This window comes from Sander vitreus, chromosome 6 (genome assembly GCF_031162955.1).
Source record: "Sander vitreus isolate 19-12246 chromosome 6, sanVit1, whole genome shotgun sequence".
In the NCBI taxonomy this organism is placed as follows: domain Eukaryota; kingdom Metazoa; phylum Chordata; class Actinopteri; order Perciformes; family Percidae; genus Sander; species Sander vitreus.
The window spans coordinates 2,812,682-2,838,726 of NC_135860.1; the positions used below are offsets into that span (position 1 = coordinate 2,812,682).

The window sequence follows — 26,045 nt, forward strand, 5'->3', positions numbered from 1 at the left end:
TTATTAGAAATTCTTTGGTAATACCATGAATATATACAAATATGACGCCAACTCGGCAAGTGATGTAGCACAAATTTCGCCGACTTTCCTAGTTGTTGTTCCGACTTGAGGCGGACGTGAATCCAGTTGGTAAATATTTTTTCCTATTATTCCGATACCAATGAATGCGGCATTGTTTTCGGTGGCATTTGATTGAGGGACCAAAAGCGGAAGAGGAGTGGCCAAGTGACGTAGGGGATGTTTTGCTAACGGGTAGCTAACAGCTAATGTATGCTAACTTTGTGTTATAGTTGGCTTCTTGTTCTAATCTCTCCGAAGTTACCACACACAGTCCGGCTCTTTGGAAAATTTGACATACATGTGAATTTTCAACATTTTAAAACAAACCGAGACATGAACGGTAGTACGAATCCGCTGTTGGACAAAGAGGAGCATGTTTTGAAGCTCGGAGAAAGCTTTGAGAAGAGGCCAAAATCTTCCTTTCATACTATCAGATGTGAGTGTGAAAACACGCGTTATGTGTTAAAATAATCTTAAATAGTTGTTTTGTGGGATTATTTCGCTCACATGGACAGGGAGGCTGTCTCTTACATAACCTAGCCAATTAGGTGGATACATAAATGAAGTCATTTGCATAGATAATATCGTTTACACCCACTGCTTTAACGTTACAGGAATGTTTACAGAATCAGACTAGGATTAACCCTAACACCTACAAGAAATGTCATGGGTGATCGGCGCATACATAAACATATTAAAAGGAAATAAACAACAAAGCAAAGTATAACTGTTTTAGTATACTAAGAAAACAAGGCAGTGTTGAGGCAATGTCCAAAAGTTCCTTTACTTCATTTTCAGATGACTTCAAACCAGCGTCTATCGACACAAGCTGCGAGGGAGAGCTACAAGTTGGGAAAGGAGATGAAGTTACTATCACGTTACCTCACATTCCGGTAAGACTGTCTGCTGTTCTCCTCTGGTTCACTGGTTGTTAAGTGAAGGAGTGGAAGAAGTATTCAGATCCTTTACTTCAGTAAAAATACTAACAACACACTGCAGAAATACTCTGTTACAAGTAAAAGTCCTGCATTGGAAATGTTACTTAGGTAAAAGTATGTAATTATCATCAGGACAATGAAATTATAGTATTACAAGTAAAAGTACTCAATGCAGAAAAACCCACACATTTTAGAAACTGGAAATGATCCAAACAGTTCTGTCAATCAACGAAGTGTTTAATCTTCTATCATCTCAGCTGGACTTGTAGGCCGTTATATTGTTGGGTAGTTTAATTTATGATAAAACATCGTATTTTATTAACTACGTGTGTTTTGTGTGCAAATATCTTAATTTGTAAAGTAACTAAAGCTGTCAGATGAATGTAGTGGAGTAAAAAGTACCATATTTCTCTCTGAAATGTAGCAGAGTAGAAGTAGAAAGTGGCATGAAAAGAAACTACTTAAGTAAAGTACGAGTACCTCAAAGTTGTACTTGAGTACAGTACTTGAGTAAATGTACTTAGTTCTAGGGGTGCACCGATCCGATATTAAGATCGGATATCAGTCCCGATATTGATAAAATAGCTGGATCGGGGATCGGAATAATTAACAGATCCACGGGCCGATCCAGTTTTGTTAGTTTTTTTTTCCCTCTGTCACACGTGTGTCACATGCTGGAAGAGTTGAGTGTACAAATAAATAAGAATCCAATACATTACATCTGTGTTATTTTGTCTTAGTTAGGAAAGTAATGTTTAGTTAGGAAAGTCTGGTGCCTTTAGTCTCTTCCACATGGTGGAGGGAAGGTATACGGTGGAAGGTGTACAGTTTATTATTAATTCAATAACAACGGATCGGTATCGGGTATCGACAGATACATAAAGGCCTGGCAGCCTTATCGGTATCGGGACTGAAAAAGTCGGATCGGTGCATCCCTACTTAGTTCCATTCCACCACTGGTTAAGTGAAGCCTTTCTGTAAAGAAAGCAGAGCAGCTAGCGTCTGTTTTCAGAAAGTCCATCTCAAACTAGGATCAATTGTAAATGCTTTGAAAAGGATTATGTGAATTTCATTATTTTGTTAATTGCAAACAACCAAGCCCATGTTCCCTTATGATGAATCACTCTGAAGAAGAAACATTTAAATGTATACATTAAAGTCTGATAAAGCAAACACATAAACGGTACATATTCCGATTTGTCTTCTTCTTCTTCTTCTTCTTCTTCTTCTTCTTCTTCTTCTTCCAGGGCTCCACGCCTCCCATGACGGTATTCAAAGGAAACAAGCGGCCGTACCAGAAGGACTGTGTGCTCATCATTAACCACGACACCGGGGACTTCGTCCTGGAGAAGCTGAGCAGCAGCATCCAAGTCAAGAAAACCAGGTGAGAGGCTCGGGTCTGTGTTGCTTGGCTGTGCTTTGATTCTTGCATGGCTTCTTATACTGAATGGGGATACTGTTGATGTGTAACTGTGCTAATGTTTTGGCTTACTGAGAAAGCTTATTTGTTGCTCTAGCTGTCTGTATGGTGTCTTGTTGACTTCTGTCTGTATGGTGTCTTGTTGACTTCTGTCTGTATGGTGTCTTGTTGACTTCTGTCTGTATGGTGTCTTGTTGACTTCTGTCTGTATGGTGTCTTGTTGACTTCTGTCTGTATAGTTTAAACTGTACTAATGTCTTGCTTTTGTTAGATTTCTTTGGCTCCATCTTTTGGACGTTGATAATTACAGCTACACTGAATTCAACCGAGATTTGAGGAAAAAAATAAAATAAAAGTTGCATATGTATTTTGGCGGAGAGACAATCAACTCAACTTTCAGAATCTTTCCGAAGATGATATTCCTGCAGTTAAGCTCCAGATAGATCAAGAAGGACTTCTAGCCCTAGTCTAATTTGCGGTCTTTTTCCCTGGTTAGGCTTTCAGAAATGACAAACATGGCAAAACTCTATAAAATAGACATACAAACTAGAGTGCGGATCGGGCCGCATTTTTCTGTCCGAGCCCGGCCCGTGTCCGACAGAGCAGTAACCGAGCCCGGCCCGAGCCCGACAGGCATTAAGTTATTTATGTCCGAGCCCGACACAGTTAAATCTCGTTTTTTTTCTCATACTAATGACACATTAAACGTTTGTTTGTGTGGAAAGCCCGCTTTGTATTAAGCAACTGTAGGAAGGCATTCGGAAATGTCAACAGATGAGCGCATCGGCGCACACGGGGCAACAAGCGCACGTTAACACAGGCGCACCTACATAATAAGCTGGTTTAAATTTAAAATGTTCAATGCCTTATCGTGCTGATGTGACCGAGCCCGACCCGAACATCATTTCTATACATCTGTCCGAACCCGGCCCGTCGGGTCCCGTCAGGCTCGGTTCGGGTATCCATCCTCTAATACAACTGAAGCAAACAAACAGGCAGTCACAGATGCATAAAAAACTAACAGCGAAGCAAACATGATGGACCAGCGGCCACATGCAGTACATGCGTAAAGACATTGGCCTTGTGTGTACATTTCAGGGCGGAGGGCAGCAGTAAGATCCAGGCACGGATCGAGCAGCAGTCGGTTCGGTCCAGCCAGCCCAGCTCTCAGTTCCGGGCCCCCACCAAGCCCGGGGCCGGGGTCAAAACCTCCCCTTCTCCTTCCAAGGATAATCCCTCCCCAGAGCCTCAGCTCGATGACATCAAGAGAGGTAAGGAGGTCCAGCCACAACAGGAGCCCAACACCCGTCTTACAACTTTCTTTCATAGGAAAGCGTTTCTGAACATTTGAACTGGTGTTGGGTTTTCTCATCCCGCCCTGCCTTGTCCATTTTAGGTATGTATGTGTATATGTATGTTTATACAGTGTGTGTGTGTGTGTGTGTGTGTGTGTGTGTGTGTGTGTATACTTTTTTTTTCTCAGGTGTTTTATAGTTTATGTTACTTCTCTTTTTTGTATTTTACTTCATTGTTGTTGGTTGTGTTGTTCTTGGTTTTTATCTTCTGTTTTTCTGGAAAGCACTTTGTAACCTTGTTAAGAAAAGTGCTATAGAAATAACGTTTATTATTAATATTATTATTATGTAATTATAACACATGGAACAGAGACTATGGACCCCAATCACAATGTCCGTAATGTATAATGTTGTCATTTGTTTTTGTTTTATAAAATTGGTATCAAAAAAAGTATTGTTGAAGTCACGGTATTGGTACTGGTACTGGTATTGACATTTTTTGAACGATACCCAGCCCTATTGGAGACTTATTATTTTTTTTTACCTGTTGGGCCACAGACTACAAAAAATGCTACCACCCAAACTAGCAGTCAGTCTGACCAACAGTGAGATGTCGCTGTTTGTGAACTATAACACAGAACAGAAAATAAGCACAGCAGAGACGTCAGATAGGTTGGACCTCTGTGTTCAACTAAATATCTTTAAATGTTAGTTACGGCTGAAAATGACAACAGAAATAAAAGAGTTTGCCCATTTCACATATCTCTGTAAATCGACGGCCAGTTCTGTACTCTGTGACTTTTGTATTAGCACAACGTCACGGTAATTTGGTCTGTATTATTTTAGTTAACACTTTACTTTAACCCCTCTCCATTTAGCATTAATAAGCACCACATAAACATTTGTTTGCAGACATAAGGACATTTTTAAGTGTTTGTGTGCAGTGTTAGTCATTTTCATTCATTATCTGCTAAATAGAGAGGGTTAAAACAAAGGGTTACCTTATTTATTATTATATATCTTTAACAAATATTTGGATGATCAGATGAGGGAGGAAGTAGAGCTGGGCGACTTGGAGAATTTTTGACCAAATACATCGATCTCGATATTGACGCGATATTGTAGAGTTAAAGCTTAAGTGCATAACTTTTTGATATTAATGAACGTCCGTTACATTCAAGCCATTACCAAATGAGTTGCTACAAAGCTCATTAAGACTATCAGCTCCACAAAACTCTCTGTATTTCTCAGTATGGCTATGTTCAGAAGATTGTGTCTTCCGGTGACTTTTGCACGCAGAAACTCGGGTGAATGATGATGATAAGTGATAATTACCTCTTCTGAAGAGTCCATCATGTTTTGTTTTTTTAATCCTCCGTGTCCTCCTTGGCTACTAGCAACTGTGTGGAGGAGGGGTGGGGTTGGTGCGCGATCACGGAAGGCTTGCGTCACGTGGACGTGCCGACAGTTTTCGTCGTCATTACTTAGAATACCTCATGGGGGGTGACAGAAACTATGCACTATAGCTTTAACTTTTGACAAACAATTTGGCAACAAAGGGTTGACAAACAGGGTTCGATAAATAATCATCAATAATGCGGATATAATGACTGAGTGGGTAAAGGCAAATAATAGAACAGCTAGAACAGCCTGGTCAGTTCAGAAAATGACATCACTTTACTGTTATGCAGCATTTAAAGCCAGGAAAAGACAACACTTGTCTCATATCTAGTCTCATACATCGACGTTGATATAATATGGATATATTGCCCAGCCCTAGAAGGAGTTTTGTCTTAACGTGAACCCTGCGGTTCCTGCTGTTGGCAGAGCTGCGAGCCGAGGTGGAGGTGATTGAGCAGATGAGCAGCAGCGGCAGCAGCAGCTCCTCGGACTCGGCCAGCGCCTCAGGGAGCGGCGACGACAGCAGCAGTGACGGCGAGCACGACGCCCCCCGACCGCTCAGCCAGACCTCGCCCAACCGCCCCCCAGTGGCCAACGGGGGAGCCGAGCGGCAGCAGGGCAACAACCAGCTCATGAACACACTCCGTGAGTATCTCATAGCTAAATGCTTTCTTTCCGGTAAGAGAAGGAATCCATGCCTTCATTTCCTGGGCTTCTGCTGATCCCGCTCTGCCCAGCCTGTATCGGGCGAGAGGCAGGGAAGCGAGGACATGTATTTGTTCGATATTTTTGTTTGAGCATTTCTCCCATTTCCAGTAACGTCGCATGTAAACACACATCATTAGTGTTCAGGCTGGAGATGGAGATATACCACCTCAGTTCTCCGAGTCAATATTTGTCTAGTCTCGCATTGCCAGACCTTCCTTCACAGCGCTGCGGAGGAAGGTCTGGTTAGTCCACACAACATTCCAGGATGGGAGAAAAACGTGCTCTGGTTTATTGCCATTTCTTTAATCGTCTGGGGCCAGACGGAGCAAGGCGCCTCTGCAAAATAGCCTCGGGAAGGAACTTGTTTTGGTGGAACCTGTGTACATTCAAAGGTTGTTTTAGTCGTGCAACAGAAAACTCCGATTGGACAGATAGTCTAGCTAGCTGTCTGGATTTACCCTGCAGAGATCTGAGGAGCAGTTAACCATAGTCCTCAGAAATCCACCGGAGTTTAGAACACCAACACAAAGAAAGAGGAAGGTAACGGTCATCCGGCCGAAAATTAGGGACATCAGGTGGAATTGAACCAGAGAATTGAATTGGCACCTGAACAATTCAGAAATGAAGCGTTGTCGATATAGACTAGTATTTGTCTAGTCTGGATCAATGGAAGCACATTTCCAAGATGAAGCCTGACATCCGGTCAGGCTTTTCCCCGCTCTCTGTGTGTCGCCGTTCTCAAAATCCCTTCGCTACGGGAAACAACAACAAACTTTGAGCTAGCAAGCTACACACTGAAAATGTCAAGTTTGGAAGAAAGTTGGTTCAACAAGGCAGGCCTGCTTGGTTTTTTCTGGGAATGATTGTAAAGATTTACAAAGAATATGTTTACGGCATTTCCTCTAACTGGGACGTTTTGGGACCGATTGGTGGGATTGCTGTGGACGAAGTACACACGGAGATACACTGGTAAGAGCTAATGAGGTTTAACCATGTATCAGCTAATTTAAATAGCTCACTGTATTGTGTGAACAATTAACTTAATTTATAATATTCATTTATAATATTGTATGTGGCGTTTTCTTTTGCGGGGTGCAAATGTTCCCCCGAAACAAGTTCCTCCCGAGACTATTCTGCAACGTCACCGTCGCTGCGTCCGGCGCTTAGCGCCGCCCAAGACGATTGTGATTGGTTTAAAGAAATGCAAACAAACCCAGAGCGTTTTTTTTGCTCCTATCCCAGAATGTATCCGTGGTGTAGCCGGACTAATTTACTCCACAGCGCTGTGGAGATAGGTCTGACAATGCGAGACTAGCGTTTGTCTAATTATGGCCGGAAACACGCCAATAAACGATGTTCTAACCCGTCTGTCTTCACAGGAAATGACCTACAGCTCAGCGAGTCGGGCAGCGACAGTGATGACGACTGAACTCTCCGCTGGTCAGTCTCTCTCTCTCTCTCTCTCTCTCTCTCTCCACACACTCCTCCTTTCCACCTGGTGCACTTGTTCCTTTGCTGTGATAGCTGACACCAGCTGTATATCTTGGCTTGACTGTATTTCTAATTTGATTTTAGTATATCCTTAAAGCTGGCCAGCCCGGGACTTTAAGAGTGTATTTTTATTAGATGTATATTTTGTTTTGTATAGAAAGACTTTTAGAAAAAGAAACTTTTTCTTGAGAGGTTTGGAAGATTATATATTAGAGTGCACATACATATTTTCTGTACTTAGAGCAGCTAGTTTTATCTACTTGTATCATGTGTTTTTGTTGGGTTTTGTCTTGATGCTAAGACTAGGAATAGATTGTCTTAAAATATCACCCCTCATTCTCTCTCCACATCGTTTTTATCAATTCGCTATGAATACAAAAATTGCAGCATTGCACAGATAACCTGTGCAGCCTGCACATCAGCAACAAATCAAAGAAAACACACGTCTGCTTATCTAGTGGGTTGAGATCAGTGTGGAGCACAATACAATCAGCTGTACTCTGTGCCTTCCTAATCTCAACTTTCATAGTTTTAAACTGTCTTCTGATTATCTTAGTTATGAATATCACCTTCATGTGTTAGAAATGAATCATTTGAATTTTTGTGGGATTTGTTGACAAGAAGAAAAATACAGACTTGTTCGTTAAACAGTTATCTCACAACAGAAAACTAGATGAACTTTTAGGTCGCTGTTCTGTAATGATTTCACTTCAAGGGTTTGGCATTGTGAGTTCAGTTTAGTCATTCCGTGGCATATAACAACACGTAGCCGTTGATTAAGATTCTGCCTGATTTGATTTAGATTTCTGACATCCAGAGCTACATCAATGGAGCCAAGTTGCAGCTGTTAGAAGCTGCATTTTTTGTCATCTGTTTTGTAACCACAAGGGGGCAGAAAAGACCCCGAAATCAAACTCACAGAAACACAGACCTGATATGTATAAGCTAATAATGTTGTGGCTAACGTGTTAGCAACAGTTGAATGTAAGTTTGGTCTCCACCAACTCCTGAGAAAAATATCTGGCTTTAGCTTTTGATCAGAGCGTAAGAAACTCAAACATACAGTCTGTTTGTAGCTGGAGACTCAAAAACAATGAGCCAAAAGAGGCAAAAAAGTCCCAGTCCAGTCGAGCTGCAGAGTCGGCTGTTATTGGCAGTGTTGCCAAGTAAAAGCGTAGGCAGCAACTTGAGTGAACACTACATGCCCTGCGTCGAACAGACGAGGAGTTAGTAAGTTAATATTTGGCTGCTACTAATGCATTTCCTCATTTTCGTTTTTCCTACTCGTCCTGTTGCAATGTCACAATAAAACCCACTGACTCCCAGTATAACCACTTACTAGGATTGGGCATTGTTTTGATTTGAACAATTCTGATTCCAATTCAGATTTTTAGGGTTAGGGTTATCATTAGTTTGATTACGGTCCGTACTGATTCTCGAATCCGATTCTTTGAGGGGTGGAGTTGAAACGGGTCACATGCTTATTTCACAGATAAGAAGAAAATAAGTTTTTGATTCAATAGTGATTTACAGTTTTAACGGGCTGTTTCAATGTTAAATAAACCCACAATTTAGAGCGCTGCTTACTGTGCTCCATGCCTGCAACGCAACAAGCGCCTGGATGTACAGTGGTCGCTACGGAAACCAAAAACTTGCACATGTTCAATTTGGTACCGATGATCGGATTCAAAACCACATCTTATTTTTCTCGATGCCCAATCCTACCACCTACAGTATAATCTTACTGATGATATTAAAGCTCCCCCAATCGTCAATCAGTTCAAGTTCATCAAAGTTAAAAGCCTAGATTTGATCGATTACGAAATTTCACATAATCCATCAATAAAAACACCTGAAACTCAAACTATGCAGGATTAAGTCTGGAAAACAGCTTTAGCATTAAGAGCTGGGCGATATGGAGAAAATCAAGTATCACGATATTTTTGACCAAATACCTCAATGTCGATATTGCGGAGAAATTGTAGGGTTGACTATTGGTGCTTTAACAAAATATTAACATAATGTAAGTTTTGATAAATAATCACCTATAATGTGGATACAATGACTAAGTGGGTAAAGGCAGAACAGTCTGGTAAGTTCTGAAAATGACATCACTTTACTGTAATACAGCCCTTAAAACCAGGAAAAGACAACACATATCGCGATATCCAAAATTCAAGACGATATGTAGCCTAAAATATCCATGCTGATATAATAGTGATATATTGCCCAGCCCTATTTAGTATCCTGGTATTATTTTCAAAGTGACCACTATTTGTTTCATCAGTCGTCTCATTTATTTTCCAATCAAACAGAGAACATGTTATTTATGATCCCTATGTTCATATATTACATATATTGTAGGAGCTTCCCATGCCTTTCAGCAGTAAGTCTGGACATAAAGATGAATGTGTCACTTTGTGAAAAAATGCCAAAGAGGTGAATGGCCCCTCGTCATGTGCAGAGAGCAGGAGCGTTCACAGTGTAACAGTGTCACGTCGGTGTGTAAATGTTTTCATTTTTGCTTTTAGCCGAGACTGTTTGAGTTGTCGTGCATTAGGGATCGACCAGTACTGGTTTTTCGAGACCGATAGCGATACTGATTATTAGTAGTTAATGAAACCGATAACCGATATTTGGAACCGATATGCATTTACAGTGAAAATGAAAATCTTTAAGTCAAAATTAAGATTTTGGAATGTTACAAACTCCAACACAAAACTGTGTTTAAATGCTTTAAGCAATTATTTAATAAATTAGAAACTTCCAACATGGTCTCGCATGCGGAGGATGGTCTGGCTAGTCCACACAGAAAAAACGCACTCTGGTTTATTGGCACTTCTTTAAACCAATCACAATCGCCAAGGGCGGTGCTAAGCGCCGCACGGAGCCGCTGCAAAATAGCCTCGGGAAGTGAACTTGTTTTGGCGGAACGTGTGTACGTTCAAAGGTTGTTTTAGTCGTGCAACAGAAAACTCAGATTGGACAGATAGTCTAGCTAGCTGTCTGGATTTACCCTGCAGAGATCTGAGGAGCAGTTAACCGTAGTCCTCAGAAATCCACCTGAGTTTAAAATTACAACACAAAGAAAGAGGAAGGTGACGGACATCCGGCCGAAAGAAGGACACACGGCAAAATGTCTGGCGGCGACGGAGCAATCCCGGAAGTGGAACATTGTGGATATAGACTAGTGACTTCAGTGATTGTTTGTTCCCCTGACCTGCAGGAGCCGCGGGTGTTAGTGAATATCATTTGGTGCTGGTCGTACAGTATTTCATTATTAATGCAACAAAACATCCCACAGGTCAGAAACACTACCGAAGAGTTTCATCGCAAAAATGCCAAGACTTTTACTTCATTTTCATTCAGATTCACACTACAGTCCGCTACATTCTGCAGATTATCATTTTGGATTACCGCTGAAAACTTCATTTAAATCTGCTGATTCCATTTGGGCCTGGTTATAAGATGCCTGTCAACTGACAAACTGCAAAGTACTGAAAACCATACCAGTTTGGTATGGTTACCCTGTTTACTGTGATGGTTGAAGGTTGAATGAACAATAGTCTAACTTTCCTATGTGGTATTCCCTCTAATACCTGTAACACTCTTCTGTTGGTAAATGAACTTTGTTGTATTTGGTTCTTTAGTTCTCATGTTTTTGTCTTATTGCTATGTTTATGTGAAATGTGTTTGTACAAATATGAAGTGTATTAAAAGTGTGCAAATTAATTTAAAATGAAAGTTTTCACTCTTCATTGCGATAATTGGGTGTTGGATCAGCTTGTGTGGAATGTAACTAAGTACATTTACTCAACCACTGTACTTAAGTACATCTCTGAGATACTTGTACTTTACTTGAGTCTTTTCCTTTCATGCCAATTTCTACTGCTACTCCGCTACATTTATGCGACAGCTTTAGTTACTTTACAAGTTATGATTTTTGCACGGAAAACATACAAAGTTTGACTGTAAGAGCAACTTTCTTTGATGATCGTTTGTCATTTTTGTACAAAAACATTTCATGGTTTAAACTTTGCGAATGTATAGATTTGCAGTTTCTCCTTTTAATAATAATAATTATAATGTATTAGTAATAATGTTAAGGATTGGTTTGTTGGTTGGACAAAACAAACAGTATGAAGGAGTCACTGTGGGCTCTGGGTAATTGCCATCTGGGTAACGCCATTTCTCACTATTTTCACTATTTTTACAAACCAAACAATCAATCGATTAATGGAGAAAATAATCAATTAATCCATAATGAAAATAATGATTAGTTGCAGTAACAGTCAAAGTCTTATTTACCTGCATTGAGTAATTACATATACCTGATTATACTTGCATACTTTTACTTAAAGCTTTAGTACGTAACTTTTTAATAATAATGATTTTCTGTTACATTCAAGCCATTGCCAAATGAGTTGCTACACAGCTAATTAAGACTAAGACATTTATTAAGACAGCTAATCAGCTCCACACAGCTCTCTCTGGATTTCTCAGCATGGCTATGTTCAGAAGATTGTGTCGTCTGGTGACTCGAGTGAAGATAATTACCTCTTCTGAAGAGTCCATGTTTTAATCCTCCGTGTCCTCTACTAGTAACTGCGTGGAGGAGGGGTGGGGGTGGTGCGCGATCACATAAGGCTTGTATCATGTGGACGTGTCGTCGAGAATTCCTTATGGGGGAGACAGAAACTACGCACTACAGAGTATTTTTACAGTGTGGTATTAGTACTTTTACTTAAGTAAAGGATCTGAATACTTCCTCCACCACTGACTCCTACAAGCGTCGGTAGAAAGCCTTCCAATTCTTGGCCAAAGTAATACATACCACATAACAGCAGCGTCCACGGTTTGATTTTCTAGCCGGGGCACTTTGTTGTATGTCGTTCTCTCTCTCTCTCTCTCTCTCTCTCTCTCTCACTGAATGTGAAAAAATATTCTTCAATACAGCTTTACAACATTCTCGACTTCAGCTGCAGGAAAAAAACGAACTGTTCCTTGAAACTTTGAACTCTTTGAAACTCTTTTTTGCTTTTAAAGCAACACTATGTCACTTTTCCCGCTTCAGTCCCCCTACAGGTTGTCTCATTGGAACTACAGCTGCAGCTAAAAGTTACATAGTGTTGCTTTAACGCTTGATATCAACTTATCAGAGGTTGCATGTCTGTAGGTTCTGAGCAGTTCAATCGAAGAGTGATTTCCCCCTCTCAGATTGTTTAATATGAATCCCTTTTAGAGGCCTGAAAGGGTAAAAACATTATTTCATGCAAGATAGAAGCAAAGGTTAGAGATAAGCCTGAAAACATAAACATTATTTTGAGAGTTTTGTTGTTTCTTTTTCCTGGGAAATCATTAAATGAAAGGTGCTTTGCTCAAAGGTACAACTCCTCTTTCAGTTTTCCAGATGTCTCCAGTTCCTTTGGGGGTTTGAACCTGCAATCTTTGGGCCTTCTCCTACAATTATTAAAGGTTTTAGAACTGAGGAAAGTAAAGACCAGTCAGATATGAACTTCGATAAAAGATTATATTGCTGGTCTTAAATAATTATCGTCAAGTGAAACATATGCTTAGATGAACACCTTCAGTTTGATATGAACCACAACAACCTGTACACGGAGCACATTACAATACAGTACTTTTTCCCTGCGATGGTGCAACAACTGAGTCACATTTGGGCATTTCTCTTCAAACAGTAACACAACAAATACATAAATAGCTTTTGTTTCCCTTTAAATCATTCATAATGCAATTATGTTTATGATTCTGGCTCTTGCTACGACATGTCATTTGACCGATATATAAATTAACATCAACAACAAATAATAATAATTAGAATAATTAGAACAATAATAATATAAAAGCTGTCTGTCTTTCATATAAATCTGGCTAGCTTACAGTATGAAATGATTGAACAGAGATCACGAGGGCAGTTTTGACACGATGCATCAGAGAGTTTTTCTGCTTTGAATCTTCTTATTCCAAACGCAGATGCTCAGTTTCCCACTTCAGGGTGTTTGGGAGAGACATTTGGGCGCCATGTTGGCTCAAGCAGGAGGCCACTGGCCCAAATAGTTTCCCGAGGGTCCATGGCAGCATGGGCAAACGTTCCTCAGGAGGGTGGAGACTAAAATCTCCAAAATAGGCTCCCTGAGTTTATTCTCGGGAGTTCAGTTCTTCTTCCACAAGTTTGAAATTAGCGCCTCCGGTGGCGGTGACTGGTATCGTGAAAGCACGTTTATTACAAATGGCACAAGGAAGTCCGAGGCTGAATGTGGTGGCGCGGATCATCCTCCCATCGCCGTAGCGTGTATCTCTACATCAGATAGCTCTGGACCCTGAGTACCTTGTCGCATCTGATCTGTCGACTTTTTTTTTTTTAGACCCTTTTGTGTCCTCCCAAAGTCTTCCCGGCCTCTTTGGGCCCCTTAATTCTGATATTATAAATGACCGTCTCTGACCTAGCCACCCCCCCCCCCCCCCCCCCACCTGGGTCACATGGGTCACCGCCCGGGGCAGGCCGTGGGTTTGATGCAGCGTCCCTGGAACAGCACCAGGTTGGCGGGGCAGTGACAGCCGGCCACGCAGGGCTTGTGGCACGGTCCGATCTCGTTCCAGTTGTCGCAGGTTTTGGTGCAGCCCGGTCCGCAGGTGTCGTACACAGCACCATGTTTACACTGGGTGGCTGAAGGAAAGGAAAAGAAGGTAAAAAAAAATGTATTTGCTCACTGATGCATTTGATGGACTTTGGAAGTGTGGGGAAACCCTTACAAAACAAACTCGGAACCTGTATATTCATCCTTCAAAAGAGAGCCTTAAGACTTGTAAATAAAACCACTGGTAGAGCACCAACTAACCCACTTTTCATCAAACCAAAAGCACTAAAATTCAAAGATATTGTTGACTTTAAAACTGCACAAATCATGTACAAAGCAAATAATCAATTAATCGGACAGTATCCAAGGGTTGTTTCAAATGAGAGAGAGCAAACATTAGTTAAGGGGAACTTGTGTATTTAAAGAGATTATTTTTTATTATAGTGACAGTGGACAGACATGAAAGGGGGAGAGCGATGGGGGATGACACGCAGCAAAGGGCAGCAGGTCAGATTTGAACCCGCGCCGCTACAGGACTCAGCCAACATGGGGCGAAGGCTCTCACTGGGTGAGCTATCTGCAGAGTCAGAGAGACAGGTAAACTGCCAGACACAGCAGGGGTTGTCACATTATTTCAGAGTTTATTTGATAAAAAGAGAAGATTAGTTCCTTGGAATAAACTGTTGTTCTTTCTGTGTTCACAATGTCAAAACAGTCAATCAACTATTGTACAGATGACTATTGAGCTTTGCTAAACCACTGTGAGAGTAGCAAAAAAAGTCAAACTTATCCGTGGTCTGAAAGGTAACTTTAAATTATATTACATTCATGTGTGTCACACCTCGTCTTTGACTCTTTCATCTCGTGAGATTATGATTAGGTCACGCGTGCTGTCACTCACCCATGCAAGCGGTGTCGGCCTTCCAGAGGACGGGCACTCCCTCCCTCTCGCAGGCTCGGCTGTAGGCGATGAAGGACTCACAGTAGCAGTTTTTATGGACCGGACACTCACACATGTCCGTCACACACGACCTACAGGGAGCAGGGCAATAAACGATAGACTTTATTGTAGGGATGTCCCGATCCGATCGGAGCCGATATAGGAATTTTTTAACTGATCGGGGATTGACCCGGTCATCTTACTCCAATTACTTACGTCAGTAAATTCTACACCATTCTTAGTAAAAGTTGATTTTATTTGTGAGTTTTACAGAAAATGCTAGCTGCACAAAATTAAATGTATTAAAGCTTTATTGCGTAACTTTTTTGATATTAATGAACGTCCGTTACATTCAAGCCATTGCCAAATGAGTTGCTACAAAGTTAATTAAGACTATCAGCTCCACAAAACTCTCTCTGTATTTCTCAGTATGGCTATGTTGAGAAAATGCTGTCGTCCAGCGCCTTTTGCGCGCAGAGACTCGAGTGAAGATAACTCTTCTGAAGAGTCCATCATGTTTTTTTAATCCTCCGTGTCCTCCTTGGCTACTAGCTACTAGGGTGGTGCGCGATTACGGAAGGCTTGTATCATGTGGACGGAACAGTTTTTTTGTCATTACTTGTAATTCCTCATGGAGGCGACAGAAACTATGCACTATAGCTTTAAGCTGAAGAAATGTTTTAGTTACTTTGTTTTAGAGCTATCAATCTACCTCTATAATACAATTCGAATTCCATTTGATATTTTTTTTAATATTCAAATAATATTTAATGCTCAATTGCAGCCTGTTAAATAATATGTACTACACTACTCGGCTTATGCATTGTCAATGCCACTACAAGCATGTGGTTGTTGTTACACGTTCTGTCCACTAGAGGGACTTCTAACATTAGCCTGGCCTTGAGAGGACCTGCACGCAACTTAGTTTACATTCATTTTCCACCACGAGCACACAGCGAGAACTCTGTAATGAAACATTATCTAACAAGTGTAGTGAAGCGGCATTGTTGTAAAGGCTAACATGACATCATGTTAGAAAGCACAGCCAAAACGATTTGTCATAAGAGTTGTCATAAACTAGGTAAGTAACAAACGATGCTAACTGCATTAATAACTACGCCAAACGGTGCTGTCACTACTATTTTAGTGATTTATAAGCAACCTGTTTCTTGCAGATTGTCACGTTACTGAGAATACAGCTATTAGAAGGTAATATATGAAGTCAAAGATAACTCTGACAGCTGTAGGGCAGCTAACATTAACTTTAGCTTTCTCCATGAAGCTTCCAGCTAAGCTAACGTTACTATACCTCGCGATGCAGTTAGAAAACAAGAACGAGCTAACTAATGTTAACATACAGTAAGCACTTTGGCTCGGTGGATGTTGATTTTAAAGTCATGTTAAAACTATTTCCCGTCCTCCTTCCGATTGCCAGCCGCAGCCTGTCACTCCCCCCTGTACTAATGTTACTTGGTACATAACGTTAGCTCACAATGCCTTGTGTTTCTCACTCCCGTAACTTATTGTTCATCAGACGTGACATGAGAAGAGGGAGATTAGCTAATGTTAGCCAACATATTTATAAAAAAGTCACATTCGAATACTAATTTCAGCATTCGAATAGTATTGATTTTTTTACTATTCGAATTATATTCGACTTTCGGTATTCGTTCCAACAGCCCTACTTTGTTTACTTAGCTATTTTTGTAAACAAAAAAATGGTGTGCAGCTCTATTATCTAGGCAAATACAAATATCGGATTGGGACTCGGTATAGGCAGATTATTCAATATTTTGAAAAAATCTGATTGGGATCGGGGGCCAAAAAAGCTGATCCCTACTTTATTGCACATGGGAGAGTTGTTATGTCATATTTTGGTATTAAAAATCTCCATTCTTCAGATTTATGCCGAGGGGAAAAATAACAAATAACATTTATTAGCATTTTCATGACAGCACACACTCATTCCTCTGACCTGTAGAAAGGGGCGAAGTCAACCACACGGTGGCACTTCTGAAACTCCCACGACTTTATCTTCTGGCACTCCCGGTGGGCGCGGAACTTGACTTTGACACTGCCGGGGCACAGGAAGGAGGTTGGCCGGCGAGGCGGGTGCTGCTGGGAGCATAGCTCGTTTCCCTCGACTCGCCACGACTCGGCAAACTCGTCCACGTCGAACTTGAACTGGCCGTCGCCTCCCATGGTGTCGTCGCGCTTGTGGCCGTTGTAATTGCCGCAGAGGCCGCAGAGGCGTCCGCGCAGGTGGGGGGCAGCCACAACCTCCACAAAACTGTCCCCGTCCCACGTGATCTCCAGACCTGCAGGGGGAGGTGGAGGCAGGAAGACAAGGCTTAATGTTGCTAATTCCTTTAGACCAGGGCTGTCAAACTCATATTTCACTAAGAGCCACACTTGAAAATAAGAATCACATCAAGGGCCAGGAATGTATAGTTTATTGACATGCTTTCATGCAATCAAAAAAGCAAGATATCTTTGACTGTATTATTGCATGTCTCATATAGCCTTTTCACTTACAGTTCGGTTGACATAAAGCCTTAAAAAAGTCAGCAAAAAAGTTCCTTAGCCATCACAGAATTTTTAGGCGGGCCAAAATTTATTGTGAAACTAAATAATGCCTGATATACGGGCCGGATCAAAATTTGCGAGGGCCCACATTTGACCCGCGGACCTTGAGTGTGACACGTGTGCTTTAGACAACCTCTCTTCCCAACACACCTAACAGAGGTAAGGGCATTTTGTGTGTTTAATGAGTGTTGTGTGCTGACCTGCGATGGTGGTGAGTTTGAGCAGGTATCCGTCCAGGTCGATGTGCACCCCGGGGCCGTGGTAGGGCAGGGCGATGCGAGTACCGTTCCTCCGGACCGTCAGGTGCTGGTGGAGGCCGAGGATCAAACCTCCCAGTCTCACCTCAACAGACTGAGTCCAGGAGAAGGAACGAGTCCGCCGGGCATCGTTTCTCACCAACACCTAGTAAAGATATGGAAAATACAGGTAGATTTGGGATACTTTAGGGTTTTTTTTTCTCTTGGTGTTACAAAAATATTAATATCAGTTTCATTCACGCCCGTACCATGAAGCTGGAGTCTGGGCTGTTGATGTTATTTCCCGGTCCTCCAGAGGGAACGCTGCCACAATCCCGTGTCAGTACGTACTGACAGGTTCCCTGAAAGTTAAAGGTCCTGCCATCGAAGGTGTTGTAGTGAGGGTCGCCAAACACTGTACATACACCCGGCTCTGCGGACGCACGGAGAGAAACAAAGATGGAGTAAATGTAGAAATTGGAGAGAAAACTTACAGAAATAAGTTATGGAAAATGATCTGCTGTTTGAACTTGGATAGCTTAAAATACCAGCAATGGTACATTTAAAAATGAATGTATCTGTCGGCCGAGGAAGAGACAACCCACAGTGCAAGGATTAAAAAAGGATACATGCCTGACAGCGAACTGCAAAAAGATCATTTTATGACAAATGGTGAAATATGAGGCATTTATCTGACTCACTCAGAAGTGGAACTGTGGTATTGTAAAACGCTTGCTTTAAAAACTAAACTGAACACATTATAAATAAGTGAGGTTCATGGAGTCTTTGTAGTCCTAAAAATGGTACATTTACAGCCATCTTTGTTGACTTTTGCTACAGGTCGCAGCCAAAAAACTAAAGTAAAATGACCCGGAGCAAACCACAGTCTGAACTGAAGTTCATGGGAAATGCTCAGCTGAAGCTACACAGGCTGACTTTTGTTTTCTTTGCCTTTAAGAAGGACGATCCACATATTTTACTTCGATTTTCTGTCAATACAGATAATCAATACCTAATTCAACAGCTGCAATAAAACACAATTTTAACTACAAACAGACTTGCATAAATATATTTAAAGTCGTTGATAATTCAAGGATGAGTGAATACTCTGGGAAAGAGGAAGCTGGAGGTTTTGAGAAGGACTTACTCACTTTCAGTGCAAACTGGACAGCAGCCGGTCCTGTTCAAGATCTTGTTCTGCAAGAGACGAGGCAGACACACAGTGTTAGATACTCCCAGGGGGATTCGACACATTCCAAAAAGATGGCAGAAGATCTGCAGACTGATAGTGAGAAACATCCAAGGCGGAACAGATGGAAAAGATCTGAACAAACTCATTTATAATACAATATAGAATACAAGTCGCTTGCAAATCTACTTCAAAGCTTAAGAACTTAAAAAGCTTTACACTGCACTACATTTTTTTTCATTCTTCGGATTTGATTTACTGACGGAAATAGCATGTGATGTAAAATGAAACACACTTTTCCGGGGTATTCCAGCAGCAAATAAACACAACGATTCAAAATGACAGTTAAGAGCTAAAACAAAATATGGTTGCTGGCCACCAAAGATCTACCAGATTCCTGGAGACATCCTGGTAATAAAACAGTTCAACTGACTGACACAACCTTTTTCCCACATCAGTTTGTTGGCAGGGGTAACAAAGGTAACAGTTCTGTTTTCATGTTGTCATTCAAACACATGGAAGTGAAATGAAATGAAAGATAGAAATGGAAGAAAAGTTCTCATTTTGACAAGTTCACAGTCAAACCAGGACGACCGCAAAGACACCGATACTCCAACTTCAACCGCTGAACTCCGTCTGTGTAACAGGAAACTCTGTGTGTGTGTGTGTGTGTGTGTGTGTGTGTGTGTGTGTGTGTGTGTGTGTGTGTGTGTGTGTGTGTGTGTGTGCGTGCGTGTGTACAGTATGTTTCAACTTCCATCCAAAGTGCAGATCAGAGGACTCTTTCACACACTTACTTTTTGTTGCCTCAGGGAAGCCCTTCATTCGCGCAAACACACTCTTTTTTTTTCCTGTCTCTCTCTCACTCACACACACACACACACACACACACACACACCACTCATCTGTCATCACATTCAGACGTTCTCTGTACTCTCAATACAAACTCCAGAGTCCTAACCTCTGCACAAAGGGCAATTTCTCTCTTTGAAGAGGGCTGCCTTTTGACAAACTGAGGACACACACAAGCACACACACTCTCTTTCTCTCTCTCTCTCGAACACACACACACACACACACACACACACACACACACACACACACACAGTGACAGAGATTGGTTTTCAGGGGCCTAAATATAGGGAACCTCTTCTTTGCTGTCACTCAAACGTCACACAGACAAAAGGCTTTTCGGAGACACACTGTCTCCAAAGGGACACACACACTGCCGACCTGCCGCTGACCGCAGGATGACGGCATGGGAGTCTGTGTGTGTGTGTGTGTGTGTGTGTGTGTGTGTGTGTTTAGGTGGTTTGTGGTGACCTCTGTGAGAGAGATGAGTCCCACTAATATTAACTTGGATAGGTGCGTCAGTTTGCGTGTTATGACCCAGCTAATGTTACCTCTACACATGAATCAGAGCGTTCATTTCTCAGTATAAAATGTGTTTAAACGCTCACTCCACATGGAACCTGTTCGTTTTTATTTTTGCCAGGAGAAGTCAAGTACACGGTCAGTGCCACTGCAGGAAAGAGTGTGAGGGAGTTGTCCAGGTGGTGGATGGTTGTGTTGTGCGTCCAACGAATCAGACAAACAATTAATGTTGGCTTTTTAAAATATTGAACCACCACAACAGTCTTTCCCAAACCATACAGTAACAGGCTGCTGGCTTTTATCCATATTGTGGTAGGATGCTAAAAGACTTTAGTGTAAAAACCGTAAAACTCCTAATACAGAGTTCTTTATCAATATTTTAATCTGTCATTTGTGAAGGTGCTGAAAGTGTTGGTGTGCTCAAATTTAACCATTAATGCAATTTACTAGTGAATATAACAAATAAGTGCAAGAAGTAAAAAGTTGTAAAGGTGAGACTTCCATGTCTTTTATTAATTATAAAACAAGTCTTGGTGCTAAATAAATGCTGTGAAAGTATCAAAACGCTGAATCCACAGAAAAATGCCCACAGCCCGTATTCAGAAACGGTGCTTTTAAATGAGCCATCAAGACTTCCTTACAGTTAGGATGTCACAGCTATACTATATAAAGGTAGAAAGTGCCGCTACAGTGCTGTTACAGTCATTCCCCGGCTGCGATGATGGTGTAGAGACTCTGAGAGAGCTGGTGTGGAAGACCCAGAGGGTAATACAGGTAAATTTAGACCGACAATATGAGAAAAGAGAGAGTTTACAGCATATAAACATGTTCTAGTAGAAACCCAAAATAGAAGTATGAACCAGATAATGAGCATGATATGGGACCTTTAACAAAAGCGAATAGATTGAATTCTAAAATCGCTAAATCAACAGCATGTAGCGAGTGAAACTTATTTAACTTTTTGCCGGAGACCACACTCAGACCACCTACAGTCATGTGAAAAAATTAGGACACCCATGCTAAAGTTGACTAAAAAGAGGAATAAAAAAATCATCTTTTGCAAATTGATCTTAATGCCTTAATTTAAAAAATGAGGAAAAATCTAATCTTTAAGGACACCAGTTTTCTTTGTGAATGAATAATGTATCGTAAATAAATAAATGTTCTTCCTTAAAATACAGGGGGCATAAGTCAGTACACCCCTATGTTAAATTTCCATAGAGGAAGGCAGATGTTTATTTTTAAAGGCCAGTTATTTCATGGATCCAGGATACTATGCATCCTGATAAAGTTCCCTTGGCCTTTGGAATTAAAATAGCCCCCCCCACATCATCACATCCCCTTCACCATACCTAGAGATTGGCATGGGGTACTTTCCATAAAATCATCTCTCAATGCAAATCAAACCAGCTATTAGGCTAACTGAAATAAAACCATGCCAGTCTCTAGGTATGGTGAGTCAACTTGTGTGTGTGTGTGTGTGTGTGTGTGTGTGTGTGTGTGTGTGTGTGTGTGTGTGTCTCTCTGTCTCTCTCTCTCTCTCTTTGTGTGTGTGCGTGTGTCTCTCTCTCTGTGTGTGTGTGTGTGTGTGTGTGTGTGTGTGTGTGTGTCTCATGCCCCCTGTATTTTAAGGAAGAACATTTATTTATGATACATTATTCATTCACAAACAAAATTGGTGTCCTTAAAGATTGTATTTTTCCTCATTTTTTTAATTAAGGCATTAAGATCAATTTCCTAAAGATGATTTTTTTTATTCCTCTTTTTAGTCAACTTTAGCATGGGTGTCCTAATTTGTTCACATGACTGTACATCACCTTGCAGCTGCTGCTCTGACCACAAATGACAGGTGAGGGCTTGTTGTAACCGCTGGAAGCGTGTGAACTTGGACTAACGCCGACACCCGTTTTGACTGTGTGACCGCCAGCAGCCGGCGGTATGCAAGGAATCCACTCCATCACCCACCGGCCGACAGATGACCCCGAGCCACCTCTGCGACAGGTGAACGCAGCACAAACCTTCCTCCTGCCAGAAGTTCCCAGAGCATTTGACAGCTTACACCACGCTTCAGCTGCTCGTGAGATCACTAATGTGCTAAAAGGGCACCGTTCTATTGTAGAGGAGAAACTTCGCTGTTATAGAAATACCCTGGAATGTGACAGGTTCAATAGCGACTGTGTGTCTTTGAGCGAGACACTGATCCCCTGCAGGGAAGTGGATCTAACTTCTATCATAAATCAGACGCATATAAACCTATCAAAACAAGTATCAAACTGACCTGAATTGCACAAGGAAAGGGAAAATGTAAGTCTGAAAATATGTAAATCAAGGCGTGTCGTCGTTTTGAGTCACGCATGTAAAGTGAAAATGATGGAGTTAGTCGTGGGCAGTAAAGCATCAGACAGATGAGACAGAGAGAGGGAAAACAGTGGAGTGACAGAAACAGAGCTGGAGGCTGTTAATAAGTTGTAGGTCAAACTGTGATACCGTGATATATATCCTGCAAACGGGATGTAAGCTGGTGATTGGCTGGTGGGCCTGTCACTCACCGAGGGGCAGCTGGTGATTGGTACACACTGTTTGGGCCGACACTCAATGTTTCCTTTTACACAGGCACAGAGAGTGCAGTTCACTGACGACCACATGTCTCCTTCCTGCAGGAGACAAGAAACACGCCGTCAAAGATCAGAATACATTCAGACAGAGATACACCCAACCATAATCCATCCATCTGTCTATCTATCTGTCTATGCACCATCCATCCATCATCCAACCATCACCCAACCACCATCCATCCACCCTTCCATCCATCTATCTGTCTATGCATCATCCAACCATCATCCATCCACTCTTCCATTCATCCATTCATTTATCTGTCTATGCATCATCCATCCATCATCCAACCATCACCTAACCCATCCATCCATCCATCCATCCGTCTATCAATCATCCAACCATCATCCATCTGTCCATCCATGCATCATTCATCCATCCATCCATCTGTCGTTCTGTCCATACTGTATATCAACTCATCCATCCATACATCACACAATCCATTTATCATCATTCATTCATACAAAATCACCCATCCATCCAGTTTTTTATAAATTTCTCCATCTGCCAGTCCATCCACCCAGCCATTGTCCATCCCTTCATCCATCCATATGTCCCTATATCTATATGTCCATCATTCATTAATTATCCATCCATTCTTCTCTCCTTTTCTTCACCCGCTCCTCCCTCCATCCTCCACTCGGCTCTCTCACCCTGTAGATCTTGTTCCGGACTCTGCAGTACTTCACCTCCTCCACCTTCACGTAAGACAGACACTCCTCGCAGCACTGGTCGCCGTGGCAACTCCCTGGCCGAGAGCACCGCTTCTTGCACACCACCGTGGAATCCTGGGAAGAAGAAAAACAAGCAAACAAGATCAGATGTGTGTAATGTGGTTGTGGAATACTTCAGATAAAAAGAACATAGGAGGCTATGTATTGCTGTGATGGTGGTGGAGGACATCCAGGCCGGTACCTTGCAGGTGCAGGTGGTGCAGTTGTCGTGTATGAAGGATGTGCCATTCTCGTACACTTCGCTGTGGAACAAACAGCTTCCTGAATACAGATCAAACACCTTCCTCTGACCTGACGGGGGAAGAGGAGGAGACAGTCAAAAATAAGAAACAGAGAGACACAAAAACAACAATAATGAGTTATTTGGTGACTTTTTGGGGTTATTTAGCTTGCACAAGTATTTGCTTACAGTTGTGGTTCATCCTTTTGCCATTCAACAGTGCATTCAGACACTGCACGGGAAATTAGAAAGGGTGCAAGCAAGTGCACGCAGGAGGATTGACGCAACTTTGCTCAGGAGTGAAGGAATCATGAACAATGTGATAAATGTTTACGGATTTTCATTTCAACCTATCACCACAGCAGCTTAACCCTTGTGTTGGCCTCAGGTCAAGTTTGACCCATTTTCATTCAGGAATGTGGGTTTCATACAACCAAATTGCCCCAAAATAACATGGATGCATGCATGTACGTTGTATGGAACCAATACAACATACTTTGCAGGTAAAATTAATTATTACTTTCATTTATTTTTGTTCGTTTTATTCAATTTCATAGCATTTGAAAAAAAAAATTCAAATGGTTTTAAAACAGTATCCCAACTCAACTTTGACATAAACCAGTCTGTGATTGTCTCAACATCCTCTGATCTAAACTATTAGTCAAAACAATCCATAATTTCTGCTTTTCTCTCTTTTTTTTTTTTTTACTTAAAAATGAGGTATAATGTAATTTAAATTAGGTTTATTGACCATGAATGGCCAATAAAAGTTCATTTTCAATTTTGTCCCGGAAGGACAACAAGTTCATGGTCGATGGGAAGACAACACAAGCAGTGGTGTGGTCTACGTGATACGCAGGTATACGGAGTATACCCACTAGGAAAGGTCAAGGATTTCCGTATACCCACTTACAAAAACTCAAGGATAACGTTACGTAACGATGATTGTTTTGTGAGAGAACTTTGACTTTTTTAAAGATACTTTGACTTTGACGTTAACATTAACCTACAGAAAATGAGCCAGATGAGGCAGATGCTTTACGCAGTAACGTTACAAAAAACCTATGAGGTTGTCGCTCTGGGATGGGCAAGTCTAATGCTGGGAGGGAAAAATGACAGTATACTCACTACAAAAAACTAGACTACACCACTGAACACAAGGGTTAAATAAGTAAACACCAGTAAGGTTGTGAAATGAGTGGTGTCATACGGACATGGTAAGGGACCAATCGATGATGTCCTAGAAGCCACACAGGAAGTGGGGTCCTCACCAATGACGGAGAAAACGGGAAACAAGAAACAAAAGACCAACAATGCTAAACTCTATAAATAAAACCTGGTGAACATCAGCATTGCTTCTACAGCTCCAGCACCTGTGGAGTCGTTTTACATCAACCTCCACAAAGGTGACCGGTCAGAAAGAGGGAACTACTGGTCTTTACCGAGACATCTGGGACAACACTGTCCAGACGGGGTGTGGCTGAGGTGGGCGGGGCAGGAAAGGACAGGACACACCTCCTTCATGCAGAGAGTCCGCCCTCCCTGGAACAACAACAACAAAACACAATTTCATTAACATGTGGTGGTCCCTGACTTCTACACTGGGGGAAATTCTTTTGTGCATCCAAGTGATAAAATAAAAAATAAAATGTGCCTGCCTGTTATACTCTGGTTGATAAAGGTATAGGTTGAAGTGTTTTATATCTTTCCTATACCATTTCTTCAGTAATTATCCAAGTTCAACACGTTTTGTCTGATTGTTGAGTTAATATTTGGGAAGTTTGTTGGGTGTAAATCTTATTATCACCAAAACTAAAGAACATTACACTGGTGTTTGACTCTACATGAATGAGCAATTTGTTCAAAAAACCACTTCTGCAGCCAGTTCATGTTCATGTTTAGCTGTGTATTAGTGTGCATGTAAACCCACTGATAATTAAAGTAATCAGCTTCAGAACTAAAATCCTGTCACTTCGACAGGTTTCATGTGCATAGACTTCTTCTGAGAAACAGAGCAGGAAATAACAATATAACACAATTCACATCTGTGTGTGTGTGTGTGTGTGTGTGTGTGTGTGTGTGTGTGTGTGTGTGTGTGTGTGTGTTAACAAGCCTACAGGTCGCCTCAACTAGTTGCAAGCACATTAATGCTATAATGTGTTTATGGACGTACCTGTAGGGCTTGTTTGTCTAATGGGGGAGGAGGGAGGGAGGGAGGGAGGGAGGGAGAGGAGGGAAACA

The 26,045-nt window shown here is 41.6% G+C and overlaps 2 protein-coding genes across 2 annotated transcripts in view; one reads left to right on the forward strand and one right to left on the reverse strand.

Annotated features, from left to right (window-relative positions):
- Window positions 1-195: 195 nt before the first annotated feature.
- eaf1 (ELL associated factor 1) lies at window positions 196-11,057 on the forward strand. Its single transcript, XM_078252095.1, has 6 exons — window positions 196-496; window positions 859-953; window positions 2,246-2,382; window positions 3,517-3,689; window positions 5,541-5,759; window positions 7,202-11,057. The coding sequence occupies exons 1-6, from the start codon at window positions 271-273 to the stop codon at window positions 7,249-7,251; spliced, it is 900 nt and encodes a 299-aa protein (XP_078108221.1). The 5' UTR covers window positions 196-270; the 3' UTR covers window positions 7,252-11,057.
- A 1,767-nt stretch (window positions 11,058-12,824) lies between these two features.
- The window catches only part of bmper (BMP binding endothelial regulator), a 39,979-nt gene continuing 26,758 nt past the window's right edge, over window positions 12,825-26,045 (reverse strand). The window contains exons 7-16 of the mRNA XM_078252099.1: window positions 25,247-25,346; window positions 23,766-23,875; window positions 23,504-23,638; window positions 22,787-22,891; window positions 18,826-18,871; window positions 17,944-18,107; window positions 17,639-17,840; window positions 16,828-17,170; window positions 14,814-14,944; window positions 12,825-14,001 (exon numbers count right to left, since the gene is read on the reverse strand). Of these exons, the coding sequence (XP_078108225.1) occupies window positions 13,820-14,001; window positions 14,814-14,944; window positions 16,828-17,170; window positions 17,639-17,840; window positions 17,944-18,107; window positions 18,826-18,871; window positions 22,787-22,891; window positions 23,504-23,638; window positions 23,766-23,875; window positions 25,247-25,346 (1,518 nt within the window). The 3' untranslated portion in view covers window positions 12,825-13,819. The remainder of the gene's footprint in view (window positions 14,002-14,813; window positions 14,945-16,827; window positions 17,171-17,638; window positions 17,841-17,943; window positions 18,108-18,825; window positions 18,872-22,786; window positions 22,892-23,503; window positions 23,639-23,765; window positions 23,876-25,246; window positions 25,347-26,045) is intronic.